Raw genomic sequence first — 13,380 nt, 5'->3', positions numbered from 1 at the left:
TGATTTTGTTACCCTGGTATTGTATATACATTTATCTGAACTAGGGAAGAGAAGGGGAACACCAGAATGGTGAGACAAAGGACAAGGGGGAACCAATGCAACAGTGATACTCACAAGACACTATGTTGGCAATGATCTGTACAAGTTGGTGGTTGGAGGGAGGGAAAGCAGGAGAAAAATGAGGGAAGGGGTAACAAGTTTGACAAGAAATGTACTTATTACCTTACTTATGTAACTGTAGCCCCACTGTACATCACCTTGATGACAACAAAGATGTAATAATTAGGAATTAGTCAATTTTTTAAGCACAGATAGTGTTTTATACATTGGATTTTTCTTTCTTGAAATATCTGTTATTAGGCATGAAATGATGGCAAAGGAAATATATCAACGATCCAATAATTAATTATTATGTGTAAGTAGTAGACCTGATATCAGTTTTCAGGTCAAATCTTTATAAACAATTTCTCTGGTTTTTTGTTTTAGAAAAAATATTAATGTTAGCAATTTTTGTGGTTTTATTTATAAATAAGAAATGTTATAATAATGTACTGTAGACTAGAAGATTCTGATCAATTTAAGCATGAAATTTAGGATCATATAGGCAAGTTTCATGCCTACTTAACTTTTGTTTATGTAATTAACACTCTTTCTTACCTTACAGAGTTGGGTTAGGTGGCTCTCTGGCTTTTCTTTTCTTTTTTCTTTATAGTCCCAGTACAAGAGTCCAAACTCAGGGCTTCATACTCTAACTTGACTTTTTCACTCAAGGCTGGCACTCTACCACTTGAGCCACAACTCTACTTCCTGTTTTGTGTGGGTTAGTTAGAGATAAGTTTCATAGACTTTTCTGCCCTGGCTAGCTTTGAGGGGTTAGCCTTAGATCTCAGCCTCCTGAGTAGCTAGGATTACAGGTGTGAGCCACCAGTGGCCAGCCTCTGGCTTTTATTCATACTGGCTAACTAATCTAGCAAGATGGGTATCTCTCTACATTGCATTGCCTCTGCCTGTCTACAAGACTGTCCTGTCTACAAGACTCTTCTGATCACTTAGCACACAGAATATGCAGTACAGCACAATAGCAATATAAAGGTTTATTCCACACAGGCTTTTCACTGTCACCCTTCATTCATTCACAGAATGACAATAACATCAGAAGTTAGGTACAGGTCTATAAAGGAAATATTTGAGAAATTAGTATTTATAAAAACATACTTGACAAGGCAAAGCCTTTTGTTTTTCTTTACAAACTGTAGTTCATTAGCAAAACATTAAGGTAAAATTTATTTTCTTGGTTAAATGAGAAGAATGTACCATTTTTTCTTTCACCATTCCAACCAAAAAAGGGGGCAAAACTATAAATAGAATGCAATGGCTAGGTGCCAACACCAAGAAGGAAGGGGAAACAGACTTTCTCATTGATTTTTAAAAAGAAACCTAAGGCTAACCACAAGCTTGACTTGTATTACTTAAGGGGAAAAACATGTCTAGTTGCAGACATTTATAGTTGTTTACTTAATTGTGTAATATTTAAAAGCAATATGAAGCAGTAAGGATGTGGTTCAAGTGGTAGAGCACCAGCTTTGAATGGGAAAAAAGTCAGCAAAATCATGAAGCCCTAAGTTCAAGCCCCAGTACTGGTGTGTGCATACATGCATGTGCACGCACGCGCACGTGCACACACACACACACACACAAACACACACACTCAAACATGCACTCACACAAATATAAGAATAAGATGCATTGTTACAGTTAGACTGAAAGCAAAACCAGAATTCCCTTTCCATGTGCATTATGTAATTTGTCTAGAGTTTTAGAAAAATAATTAGTTGATTATAGAAATTATGCAGCTGGATGGCTCTTTAGTGGCCTAATTGAAGCCTACTGTATGTATATGTAGATACACTTGTAAAAAGTTTGGTGACTTTCTCAGTTCCATAGGGATTAAGTGGAGGACCCAGAGTTCACCTTGATCTACCTGTATATCAACCCTGTGCTCCCTAGGCTGGCTGGTCATGTGGCCTCTGGCCAGCCCATAATGCCCCCAAGAAGTGGCAGCTGGCTGAGGTTCTGGAATACTAGCAGTTAAGAATTTTGTGCAACCTACCTTACTCCATCATTTCCCAAACTTCCTTCATCATAAAACTTCCTTACCTTTTAGCAGAAATAGAGTTAGAGAGAAATCCAAAGTGATACAAGAATCCCTGTTCTCCAGATCTGGGAGAAGCAGGTCTCACAAAGGCTAGCAACTCTTTGCATAGTAATTGACACAGAATGGCAATGGCTGAAGACAGTTCTTCCTTGTAATTCGCTTCGTGCGTAAGTAAAGTTTGTGTTAGTGATAAACTAGCTTGCATCAAATGTCTAAAAAAGCAAGAGGTTGGGCTCATGCCATCTGACATATCTGTCAAAGGAAATGTTAACTTGCACAGTTAACCAGTGCATGGCTGTCCTCTTTCTTCGCTATTCTTCATGGTCTCCCTGGAAGTGTGTTTTTGCCTATGGTCATACCTTCAAAGCAGTAGACTGCTTTTAATAACACTGCTCAAGAGGGGTAGAGGAACAGGGAAACACAATTATAAGCAAATGTTTTTTAAACATGTATTTGTCTCGTAGTCCTTTCATAAAAACAGCCAGTGAAATGCATTCTTGTCATCCTTTGAATATGTGGGATGCCTTACGAAAGGCATACATAGGGAACCACAGGTTTAACTTCATGGGAAATGGGAAGAAAACCAAACATATTTACTCACTCGATCACTGGTAACCTCCCCCACCACCTTGCCTTGTGATTTTAAATATAAGTTCTACTAAAATACTGATGAATGCTGTAATTATATAAGCTTTAATAACTGTGAATTATGAATTCTCTTTATAAGTACCCAATTTATGACAGAAAGGCTGAATGAGGGAGCAGGGAGCAGTAGAACAGAATAACTATTTGTTAGACAAACTACAACAGAGATGTATGAAGGAAATCGAATATGAGCAAGCTGGTGAAAGTCAACATAGAAAACGCTCTCGCTTTGTTTTGAAACACTTTATTTCCAAGACATCTCTAAACATTAGAGTACAATGTGAATTTTAACTGCAATGATTATTTCTGAATAACAACATGTTCTACTCAGATTAATGACTAAATTTGCAAATGAACTCAATTCCAGAAGGAAACAATGTGAGATTACATAAGTACTTTACATTGAAGAAAAGTTGAATCTTAGTAACATTTGAACAAATATTTTTATATCATGAGAAGTAATGTTATTAATGAGAAAAGCACTTTGCCAACATCAGACTTGTGCCTTCTAGGTTTTGTTTCCATGTAATAAGATCTTACCCCAAAAGTGCCATTTACCCCAGCGCATTTGTTCTAGTTTGGGGCCTTGAAGGCTCACCAATATGATTTCATCAGCATACCATTCTTCCCTTCCTCCCTCTTAAACCACAACTCTTTGAGGCCAAGGACTATACTACCTCTGGATATTTGGTATTCAATGTGGAATTGGTTCATAAAATCTATTTGTCGCCGGGTGCTGGTGGCTCACACCTGTAATCCTAGTTATTCAGGAAGCTGAGATCTGAGGATTGCAGTTCAAAGCCAGCCCAGTCAGGAAAGTCCATGAGACTCTTATTTCCAACTAATCACCTCAAAAACTGGAAGTGGAGCTGTGGCTTTAAGTGGTAGAGCACTATTCTTGAACAAAAGAGCTCAGAGAGCACCCAGGACCTGAGTTCAAACCCCAAGACCAGCACAAGAAACTTAAAAAGCACGTGAAAGTGCATTATTATCCGTTTTTAACTCCTTCAAGCCTTTTCTTATGACTGTGGAATGATAAAGGCAAACCACTCTGACAGATTTATTTACTTTTATTTACTAGATCCTCTCCAAGACAGCAACAAGAAAGAGGATATGAAAATAAAGAAACAATTTCCAATTGGATTTTCATCCAAAGAATTCAGAATGCTGCTGGTGGATATGATCTGAATGTATCCTGCAGGAATTCTCCAATGTGTTTACAGTCCTCTCAAGGATACCATGTGCTATTGCTAACTTTAGGACTAACCCTTTCCGTTTTCTAGTGGTTAACTGGAAGATAAGGGGACTTTCCTCCCTGGGTGGTTTTGAACTGTGACCCTCAAATCTCATCCTCTTGAGTAGCTAGGATTACAGGCATGAACACTAGCACCTAGTTCATAATGGTTTGGGTTTTTTTTTTGTTTGAGTTTTGTTTTTTGTTTTTGTCATGGGGCCTGAACTCTGGGCCTGGGTGCTATACATGAGCTCTTCAGCACAAGGCTAGCACTCTACCACTTGGGCCACAGTGTCATTTCTGGCTTTTTCTGCTTATGTGGTGCTGAGGAATCAAACCCAGGGCCTCATGCATTCAAGGCAAGCACTCTAATACTGAGCCACCTTCCCAGCCCCCAAAATGGCTTCTTAAATTACCTCTAATGTTTCATATTCTACTGGAAAGAATTATCAGTATCTCTGACTTAGGTAATAATAATCCAATTTATGCATGTTTTGTTTATGTCCCTGTTTTTTTCTCTCTCTCACTGAAGTAATCAAAAATAAAACCCAGAAGCCAAGAAAACTGCAACAATATATTTATTGGAAATGAATTTGACATGACATTAATTTGATACAGATGCAAAATATATGGAGTATAGTTGATGTAACATGTTTAAAGAGTCACAAATGAAACAGAAAAACTGACTGTCAAGAGAAAAGACTATCTGAGTCACCTTGATCTCTGAACACCATGATGCAATTCATAAGGTTGACCCTAAACATCCAGAATAAAGTTGAAACTGAGTATCAGAAAGAAGTGACCTTCCCCAACTTGAAGCCCCACTGGCTAACACCTGTGTATCACATCCATAAGGCAAATTCCATTTTACTCTATGATAAGAAGATAGTATTTCTCCTATAGATAGGGAATTTTTAAAACCTCCGAGGTAATACTACCTTCCTATAAATAGGGACATTTTTGGGAAAGCCAAGCAACTAATACTTTGGTGGTCTCAACTAAATGGGATATTTAGAATCACCATCTCCCAGGACCTAGAAGTTACACTAAATTTACTTGCTACTCAGACTTGATTGTTGGACGAGAAATCACACAGCATGCTGATCTACAGGAAGAATGATCGGTTTCACACTGATTAACAGTGCAAATGGGGTTTCTGTGGTTTATCAAGGATTTCTGAAATCCTCAGAGCTTGATACTTACCCTACATGAAACATTTCAGATTATGAAAAACAAACTCTCTTTGAAGAAAACTACCCTAAAGAATCCATCTGTGAAGCCACAAGTCCTGCAAAAATAAAAAATACAAATACAAAAGGCAGTAACAATAAATACATTTTGGAAAAACAAAATGTCTACGTCCATTTCAGAGGCACTATCACAAATTCATCTCAGCTGTGAAGGTCTGCATGGGTACTTTGAAAATTAACTTTTCTTATATATATCCAGCACGCAACAGTGTCCACCAATAAGCTATTCGTACACAGAGACACTTCAAAGACCAAATATAGAATTTTAGGGTTTGGTTGGGCTGGTGCCATCTTTCCCATCCCTTCCTGGGAATTTCCTAAACATTTCACAGTTCTCCTAAAATTTTTCCATGAAAGGGGAAGATGATGTAGAATTTATTGGAGTCTGTCAATTGGCTAAGCGGGGAAAAGTGCCTAAACACAGGACACCATCTTTGGGAAAAATCAATCATAATTGTCCTTGCTTATCTTATATTGAAAGTAGAGAGAGAACTGATTTGAGAGCTTTCATGGTAATTAGCATGGGAAAATGTCAAATCTACATCACTTGGCAAAGGGTAGCCAAGCATAATGGCAGAAATCATTTAAACAAAAAGGGAGAAGACTAATCTATGCGATTTAGGTCCAAAATTCTATTTCTGAAGCCTGATGGTTTCTGCTTAAATGACCAGGATGTTCCAAACTGCTGTAAAATTAGCAACATTATCCTTTACCTTGAGCTGGGTAGATTCAGCCACGATGTCCCGCTTTTTCCTTAGGATATCTAAAATGAGGCCTAGCTAGACTCAAAACTCATAGAGACACAACCCTGTTAGCACGAAGCCATCGCCTTCCTCAATATCCCAAAGGACTGTGCCTAACAACCAGTCATGTGTCTCTACAGACAATGTCAGTAGAATTTAAGACAGATACACATGAAGTTAACAGCAGTGTTTCCACCTTCCGCCCTTGAGTGAAACATGCTATTCTTTGGAGGAAAAAAAAATACATTCATTTTTTTTCAAGTATATTTCAATATTCATAGATGTTATCTAGCTTTGTTTCACTACAAAGGCAAACAAAAAAAAACACTTTTTCTACATGTCCATGGGGAATTTCACTTCAACTTCCCTTTGGCGAAAATTTCATAAAGTTTCTGGCTGAAATAAAAAATTGTTGTAAATATAAGTCTACTCGGCATATTTGAAAGCATGAACTCTTTATGTCCATTTTACATATATATATATACTATATATATATACATAGGCAGCAACAACAAGAAAAAAAATCAGTCTGGATTTTCTGTACAATGGCTTAGGATTGGCACATTCTGCTCACCAGGGGCTCGGCACCAGTGCACGGTGGCTCTTCCAGTTTCTGGTCCAGTGTGAGCCAGCTGCATGCAAGTGCTTCCTCAATCCAATGCAAAGGAGGGCTTGGTGCTGAGGCTGCGTGTTGGGAATTATGGCTTATTTCCTGCCTTGGCTTTGTTGTTAGGGTTGCAGTTTAAGTCTCTCAACAGCATCTCACAGTTGGCAAGAGCTTCTCCAGGCACCAGCTTCCGAATTTGTTCCACTGTCTTTTGATAAGCCATTTTTTCTTGTTCCAGGGTTCGGATTAAAGTCTTCATTTTGGTTTCTCTGGTCAAAAGATTTTCCAGGTTTGATTCCAAGGCCTGGATTTTGGCATGAGCCACCTATATGAGGAGAGAAAAAAATAAATAAATAAACAACCCTCTAAATCAAGAAAATGTGGTATATATACCTACCATGGAATTCTATGCCTCCATTAGAAAGAATGTCACCATTCCATTTATTAGGAAATGGAAAGACTTGGAAAAACTCTTACGAAGTGAAGTAAAGCTAGACCCAAAGAAATATAGGTCCCATGGTTTCCCTCATTTGCAATAATTAGTGTACATCTAGGATAATCTTATTAGATAAGCAGAAAAGCTCAAAAGCTTATTACATAAGATGATGCTAAGTGAAATGAACCCCAAGATATGGACACAAGAGGTCTGTCTTTGTTGTTGCTGTTGTTTTTAATGTACTATATGATTTTTTGTTTCCTTTGTATGTTCTTCCCCCTATGGGATACCTCCTGTTTTCACTCTGCTTGATTTTGGTACCCTTCACCTTGTACACACATTAGTCTAATTTGGGGAGGGGAAGGAGAATAACAAAATGTCGAAACAAGGACACAGGATGACCCACTGCAACAAGACAATATATGGGAAATCATCTTTACAACTTCGGGTCGGGGGGAGGAGTAAGAGAGGTGGGGAAGGGAAGGGGTTGTGGAAGAACAACAAGGGAGGGGGTAACAACGCTCAACAAGAAATGTAGTCATGGGGCTGGGAAGGTGGCTCAGTGGTAGAGCGCTTGCCTTGCATGTATGAGGCCCTGGGTTCGATTCCTCAGCACCACATAAGCAAAAAGAAAAAAAGCCAGAAGTGGCACTGTGGCTCAAGTGGTAGAGCACTAGCCTTGAGCTGAAGAGCTGAGGGACAGCCAGGCCCAGAGTTCAGGCCCCACGACTGGACCCCCCCCAAAAAAGGAAATGTACTCATTACTTTACTCATGTGATTCTAAGCATCTTTACAATAAAATAATTAAAAAAAAATTAAAACAAGCCAGATGCCAGTGGCTACCTACTCAGGAGGCTGAGATCTGAGGATCATGGTTCAAAGCCAGCCAACTCAGGAAAGTCAGTGAGACTCTTATCTACAACTAACCACCAGAAAACTAGAAGCAGAGTTCAAAGTGGTAGAGCATTAGCCTTGAACCAAAAGAGCTCAGGGATAGTGCCTAGACTTGGAGTTAAAGCCCCATAACTGGCAAGAAAAAAATATTTTTGAACAGTCTGGATCTTTATTATAACTTCAGCCAGGTCCCAAATTCAGGATTAACCAATTGAATCAAATTACTTAATTATTATTAAGTAATTAGTTATCATTATTATTACTATTTTATTATTCATTATTGTTTTTGAAACAATATTGTAAACCTACATGAAATTAAGATGTTTAGGTTGCTCAAAAAAATAACTACTGGGTTCTAGGGTTGTAGTTCTATGGTAGAACCTTTGTCTGGTACACACAAAATACTGGATTTTGTGCACCAAAAAAAGTTTAATTTAAAAATATATGCATGTCTTCAGGCACCAGTGACTCATACTTGTCATCCTAGCTATTCAGGAGGTTTGGGATCTGAGGATCTCGATTCAAAGCCAGCTTGGGCCAACAACTCTAAGAGACACTTATCTCCAAATAACCAACAAAAAACTGGAAGTAGAGTGGATCAAATGGATCACGTGGTAGAGCACCAGCCATGAGTGAAAAAAGCCAATTGAGAGCCTGAAGTCCTAAATTTAAGCCCTAGTACTAACATGCACACATACGTGTACACACACACACACACACACACACACGCCTCCTAAGAACTGGGACTATAGGCATCTACCACCGTACCCATCTGTACCTGTAATTTTTCAAGGAGGTCCATGTTCTGCCTCTTTAGGTGGTTGTTGGCCCTCTCGAGCTTCTCCAAAGATTCGTTGTCCTCACAGGCAAAGGACGATTCTTGCAGCTCATCCTGCAGCACATGATACTCCACTTCATAGGCATGCAACTGTTTGGAAATATCCATCTCAAAAACCTGCATACAAACAACAGGGGTGAGGCCAGTCTTTTATACACAAACCACAAAACAATCTGTGCACACTGGTGGACTTCAGGGTTAGCTCCAACCACTTATTATATATGGGTGCAGGGATGGAACCGCCTCCCTCTGGTTCTAATGACTGGATCCCTGTCCACATGGCTGGAATGGTTCCTTCCTTTGAATCATTGAAGGGTGACGCTGTTCCTATTTAAGCTTTATAAAACTTGGATCAATCTGTGCCATTTTGGAGTTGAGAAAACAGACTCAGAAGAATAGAGTGGTATGTCAAGTGAAACAACTAATAAACAGCCACTGACAATAAAAAATGATTTCTTGATAAGGAAAGTCATTAAAAACATAAAGTACTTTCTAATTCCAAAGCCTATGTTCTTGCTTGTGTGTGTTACGGGACAGCTCATAATATTACAAAGGCAGTGAACCTCATTTTATTCTTCAGTCATACTATCTCTCTCTTTGGTCTTAGCATTGCTTTAAATTGAAGGATTTCTGAAAAACTCTTCATGTAATGCTCTAAACTACATTTCCTGTACATAGCTACATAGAAAATATCACAATGGAGAAGTTTCAAATGCATCTGATCAATGTAAAATTTAACATTCTTTAGCTGGGGATGTGGCCAGTGGTGGAGAACTTGCCTATTCAATCCTCAGCACTGAAGAAAACAAACATAAAAAGTAAAAATAATCTTGAAAACAGTAAGATCTGTCAAAAAAGCTATATTTTTTGGTACTAAAGCTTTATCAGATAATCAATAGAAAGCTGCCATATAATCTTATGATCACTTAAATTTTACCTGGGTAATAATTTTTTCCATTTCAGAGGAGTTCATATCAGGAAGCGTGCTTTTGAGAAATTCGACAATATTTTCAAAGTTTTCACACTCCATTATAAGTGTCTCTTGGTTGCTCAGTAAGCTGAGTGCAACCTTAAATATAACTTCAGTTCCCTGAAGAAAAATCATATCTAAAAGAAGAGATATAATTTGCATAACCAAAAATAAGACATGCCTGTATATAAATAGAACTGAATTTCTTTTGGACAATTTATTCCAATAAATAATTTTCTAAGAGCTATGTATCATTGCAAAGATTTTTTTGGGGAAAGTATTTGTTTTACAGCTACAGCAGAACCAGAAAATATTCTGCAAATGAAAACTGGTCAAACCATCTACTTTAAAGAAAATTAATATGAAGCTGGTGCTTGTAGGCCATGCCTATATTCCTCATCACTCAGGAAGCTGATATCTGAGAATCACAACTCAAAGCCAGCCAGAGAAGAAAATTTCAAGCGACTCTATTTCCAATTAACTAGCAAAAAGCTGGCCTCAATGAATGTGGTAGAACATAAGCCATGAACAGAAAAATCTGAGTGAGAGCTCAAGGCCCTGAGTTCAAGCCCAATAAACAGCCCATACACAAATTAATATGACTGAAACATATGAACAAGGACTTGCATATCCCTTACTTCTTAAAAATCTCAGATAAGATTAAGGGGATAAAAGACAAATTATATGTATATGTCTATGTATTATTTGTATTTAATAGCAAACTTGACAAAGACTAGGTAAATCCTTAAATGTTCAACTGCTATTTACAATTTCCCCAATAATTGAACACTAAAAACTATTAGAATTATTTAAAATCTTTTTTTTTTTTTTTTGGTCATGGAGCTTGAACTTTAGCCTTGGCGCCTTTCCCAGCTCTTCAGCTCAAAGTGAGCACTATACCACTTGAGCCACAGCACCACTTCCAGTTTTCTAGTGGTTAACTGGAGATAAGAGTCTCACGGTCTTTCTTACTCAAGCTGGCTTTGAACCGTGATCCTCAGATCTCAGCCTCCTGAGTAGCTAGGATTACAGGCATGAGCTACCAGTGCCTGGCTATTTAAAGTCTTATAAGAGAAAATCAAGGGGAAATTTATTATGGAATGAATCAAGCAACAAATTTTAAAAAATTTAGAAGAAAAACAACAACAAAAATAACCTAAATCAGACGAGAAAAAGTACTACTCTAACTCTAGACTCTACCAGACAGATTGGCAGAATGTGAAAGTACAGGTGGTCTCGGAGGATCAGGTATCAAACCTCTAGAAAATAGTGGTGTTTATTGATTGACAGGTTGTTTTATTTTTTTAAGATAGAGACTTTTTTTTAATTTTAGACTTTTCTAATTAAATAATTGTGAATAGATTAAAGGGCTCCCAAAGGGAGCCCAAACCTGTCACACTCTGTTTTTTCCTACTGCCAAATACCATGAGCGGAACTACATAGATACAGATACAACATGCCCAGTGGTACTTAGTGATTGTCTCTCTACCAGCTGGTCTCAGAGATATACAACTCTACCCTCCACTGGCACAAGTCACTTCTACAAAGAAATACCATTAAAGTGACCCTGTCAACAATAAAAACAGCAAGCAATGCCACTAGAAATAACATAAAAAATAAATACTTCCAGCTGGGCAGGAAAGTCCGTGAGACTCTTATCTCCAGTTAATCATCAGAAAACAAAAAGTGGCCATGTGGCTCAAAGTGGTAGAGTGCTAGCTTTGAGTGAAAAAGCTCAGGGACAGAGCCCAGGCCCTGAGTTCAAACCCCATGACTGACAATAAATGAATAAATAAATAAATAAATACGTACTTCCACAGACACATAATTCTCTGTGTTTTAAATCCAAGTTAGAGAAGACAATGGAAAAGGAGGGGAAAACACACACACACACACACACACATACACAAAGAAAAAAATCTGCAAAATTATACAGGCATGACCCTCTTCCTGATTTTTTTAAAATGTATATTAAGCTTATTTAAACCTTAATTGAAATTAAGATCTCCAATCCTGCTAAAACACAGACGCACAATTCTTTCCCATTCTACTTTATCTTGAAAACAATACCATTTCTTCAATTCACGAGCAATTTGACAGAATTGCTGGTTTTATGATAAAAGAGTCAAGGTACCATATGGCTAGACATACATCCCTGGCTTAAGCAACTCTGTGTCTCAGGTGAAGCTAGCCATTTCTTACCAAAAATTCGGGCTACAAATCCTAACGGAAACTGGGAGGCAAAGAGTGTAAGGAACCAAGGGGCAGCATAAAGGCTGGGGCTGATCTCATTTTCCTCCAGATGATTGTAGAGTTCTCGGTGGTAGTCATGAAGGAGCCGGGACAGCTGGTACATTTGAATCTAAAGTTCATTTGGAGAAAAAAAAAATAGTATAGATTAACCTGAGTGTCAATGTACTAAATATTAATTTTACTTTTCTAATTTTAATAACAAATTGCATATACTAAGTAAATAAGAAAAGTACTATGGTTTAGCCAGACACTGGTGGGTCTCACCCATCAGCTATTCAGGAGGCTGAGATCTGAAGATTATGGTTTGAAGCCAGCCCAATCAGGAAATTCCACGAGACCCTTCTTTCCTACTGATTACCAAAAAAAGCTGGAAGTAGAGGGAGCGCTTCAGTGGTAGAGCACTATCCACCTCCATCATGTTGTTGGGAAATTGGAAATGAGAGTGTTGTGGACTTTTCTACCCAAACTGGCGTTGTACCTCAATCATCAGATCTCAGCTTCCTGAGAAGCTAGGATGCCAGGTGTGAGCCACCAGTAGCTGACTTACAAAAGCTTTTGTTACCTTAAAATCATGAGAATTTGTGTGTGTGTGTGTATGTCAGTACTAGGACTTGAACACAGGACCTGTGCACTGTTCCTGAGCTTTTTTGCTCAAAGCTAGTGCTCTACCAGTGGAGCTACAGCTCCTCTTCCAGCTATTTGAAGATAAAAGTCTTGTAAAATTTCCTGCTTGAGGTGGCTTTCAACTATAATTCTTAGATCTCTGCCTGAGTAGCTAGGATTATAGGCATGAGCCACCAGTTCTCAAGAGAAATTTTTAAGTGGAAAAATCACTGCCTTTTATAACTGATAGCTGTATCTTCCTTCCAAATCAAATTCTATTCAGATACTTTTTGTTCTCTGAAATCTACTGATAGTCACCAATTTATTGTTTCTGAACAGAGCTTTTGAACTCCCTACCAAAGTGGCTGTTTGTTCTATCCAGTATAAGATGTAGGTGAACTGTTCAGAAATAAGGGGGAAATAGAGACTGAAAAGTAGAGCACTTGTCTGACAAAGTATGGGGCACACTCCAGCAGGACCAAAATAGTAAGTGAAAAAATATAGTCTATGGTTATTCTCTGACTTGTCAAAAAAAAAAAAAAAACCTAAGAATAGTCATCAATTTGTTCTTCATCTGGGCGCTGGTAGCTCATGCCTGAAATCCTAGCTACTCAAGAGGCTGAGATCTGAGGATTGTGGTTCGAAGCCAGTCCAGGCAGGAAAGTCCATGAAACTTAGCTCGAATTAACTCCCAGAAAACTAGAAGTGGCACTGTGGCTAAAAGTGGTAGAGTGAAAGAGCTGAGGGACAGC

General features: G+C 38.3%; 1 protein-coding gene across 1 annotated transcript in view; it reads right to left on the bottom strand.

Moving 5' to 3' along the window:
* Positions 1 to 4,969: 4,969 nt before the first annotated feature.
* Tbc1d4 (TBC1 domain family, member 4) overlaps positions 4,970 to 13,380 on the bottom strand; it is a 155,526-nt gene continuing 147,115 nt past the window's right edge. The window contains exons 17-20 of the mRNA XM_013009498.1: positions 11,975 to 12,134; positions 9,740 to 9,909; positions 8,743 to 8,919; positions 4,970 to 6,959 (exon numbers count right to left, since the gene is read on the bottom strand). Coding sequence (XP_012864952.1) covers positions 6,726 to 6,959; positions 8,743 to 8,919; positions 9,740 to 9,909; positions 11,975 to 12,134 — 741 coding nt within the window. The 3' untranslated portion in view covers positions 4,970 to 6,725. The remainder of the gene's footprint in view (positions 6,960 to 8,742; positions 8,920 to 9,739; positions 9,910 to 11,974; positions 12,135 to 13,380) is intronic.

This window comes from Dipodomys ordii, unplaced genomic scaffold (genome assembly GCF_000151885.1).
Source record: "Dipodomys ordii isolate 6190 unplaced genomic scaffold, Dord_2.0 Scaffold1, whole genome shotgun sequence".
Classification (NCBI taxonomy): Eukaryota; Metazoa; Chordata; class Mammalia; order Rodentia; family Heteromyidae; genus Dipodomys; species Dipodomys ordii.
The sequence above is the reverse complement of the archived record's forward strand: the minus strand, read 5'-3'. Positions and strand labels throughout refer to the sequence as shown.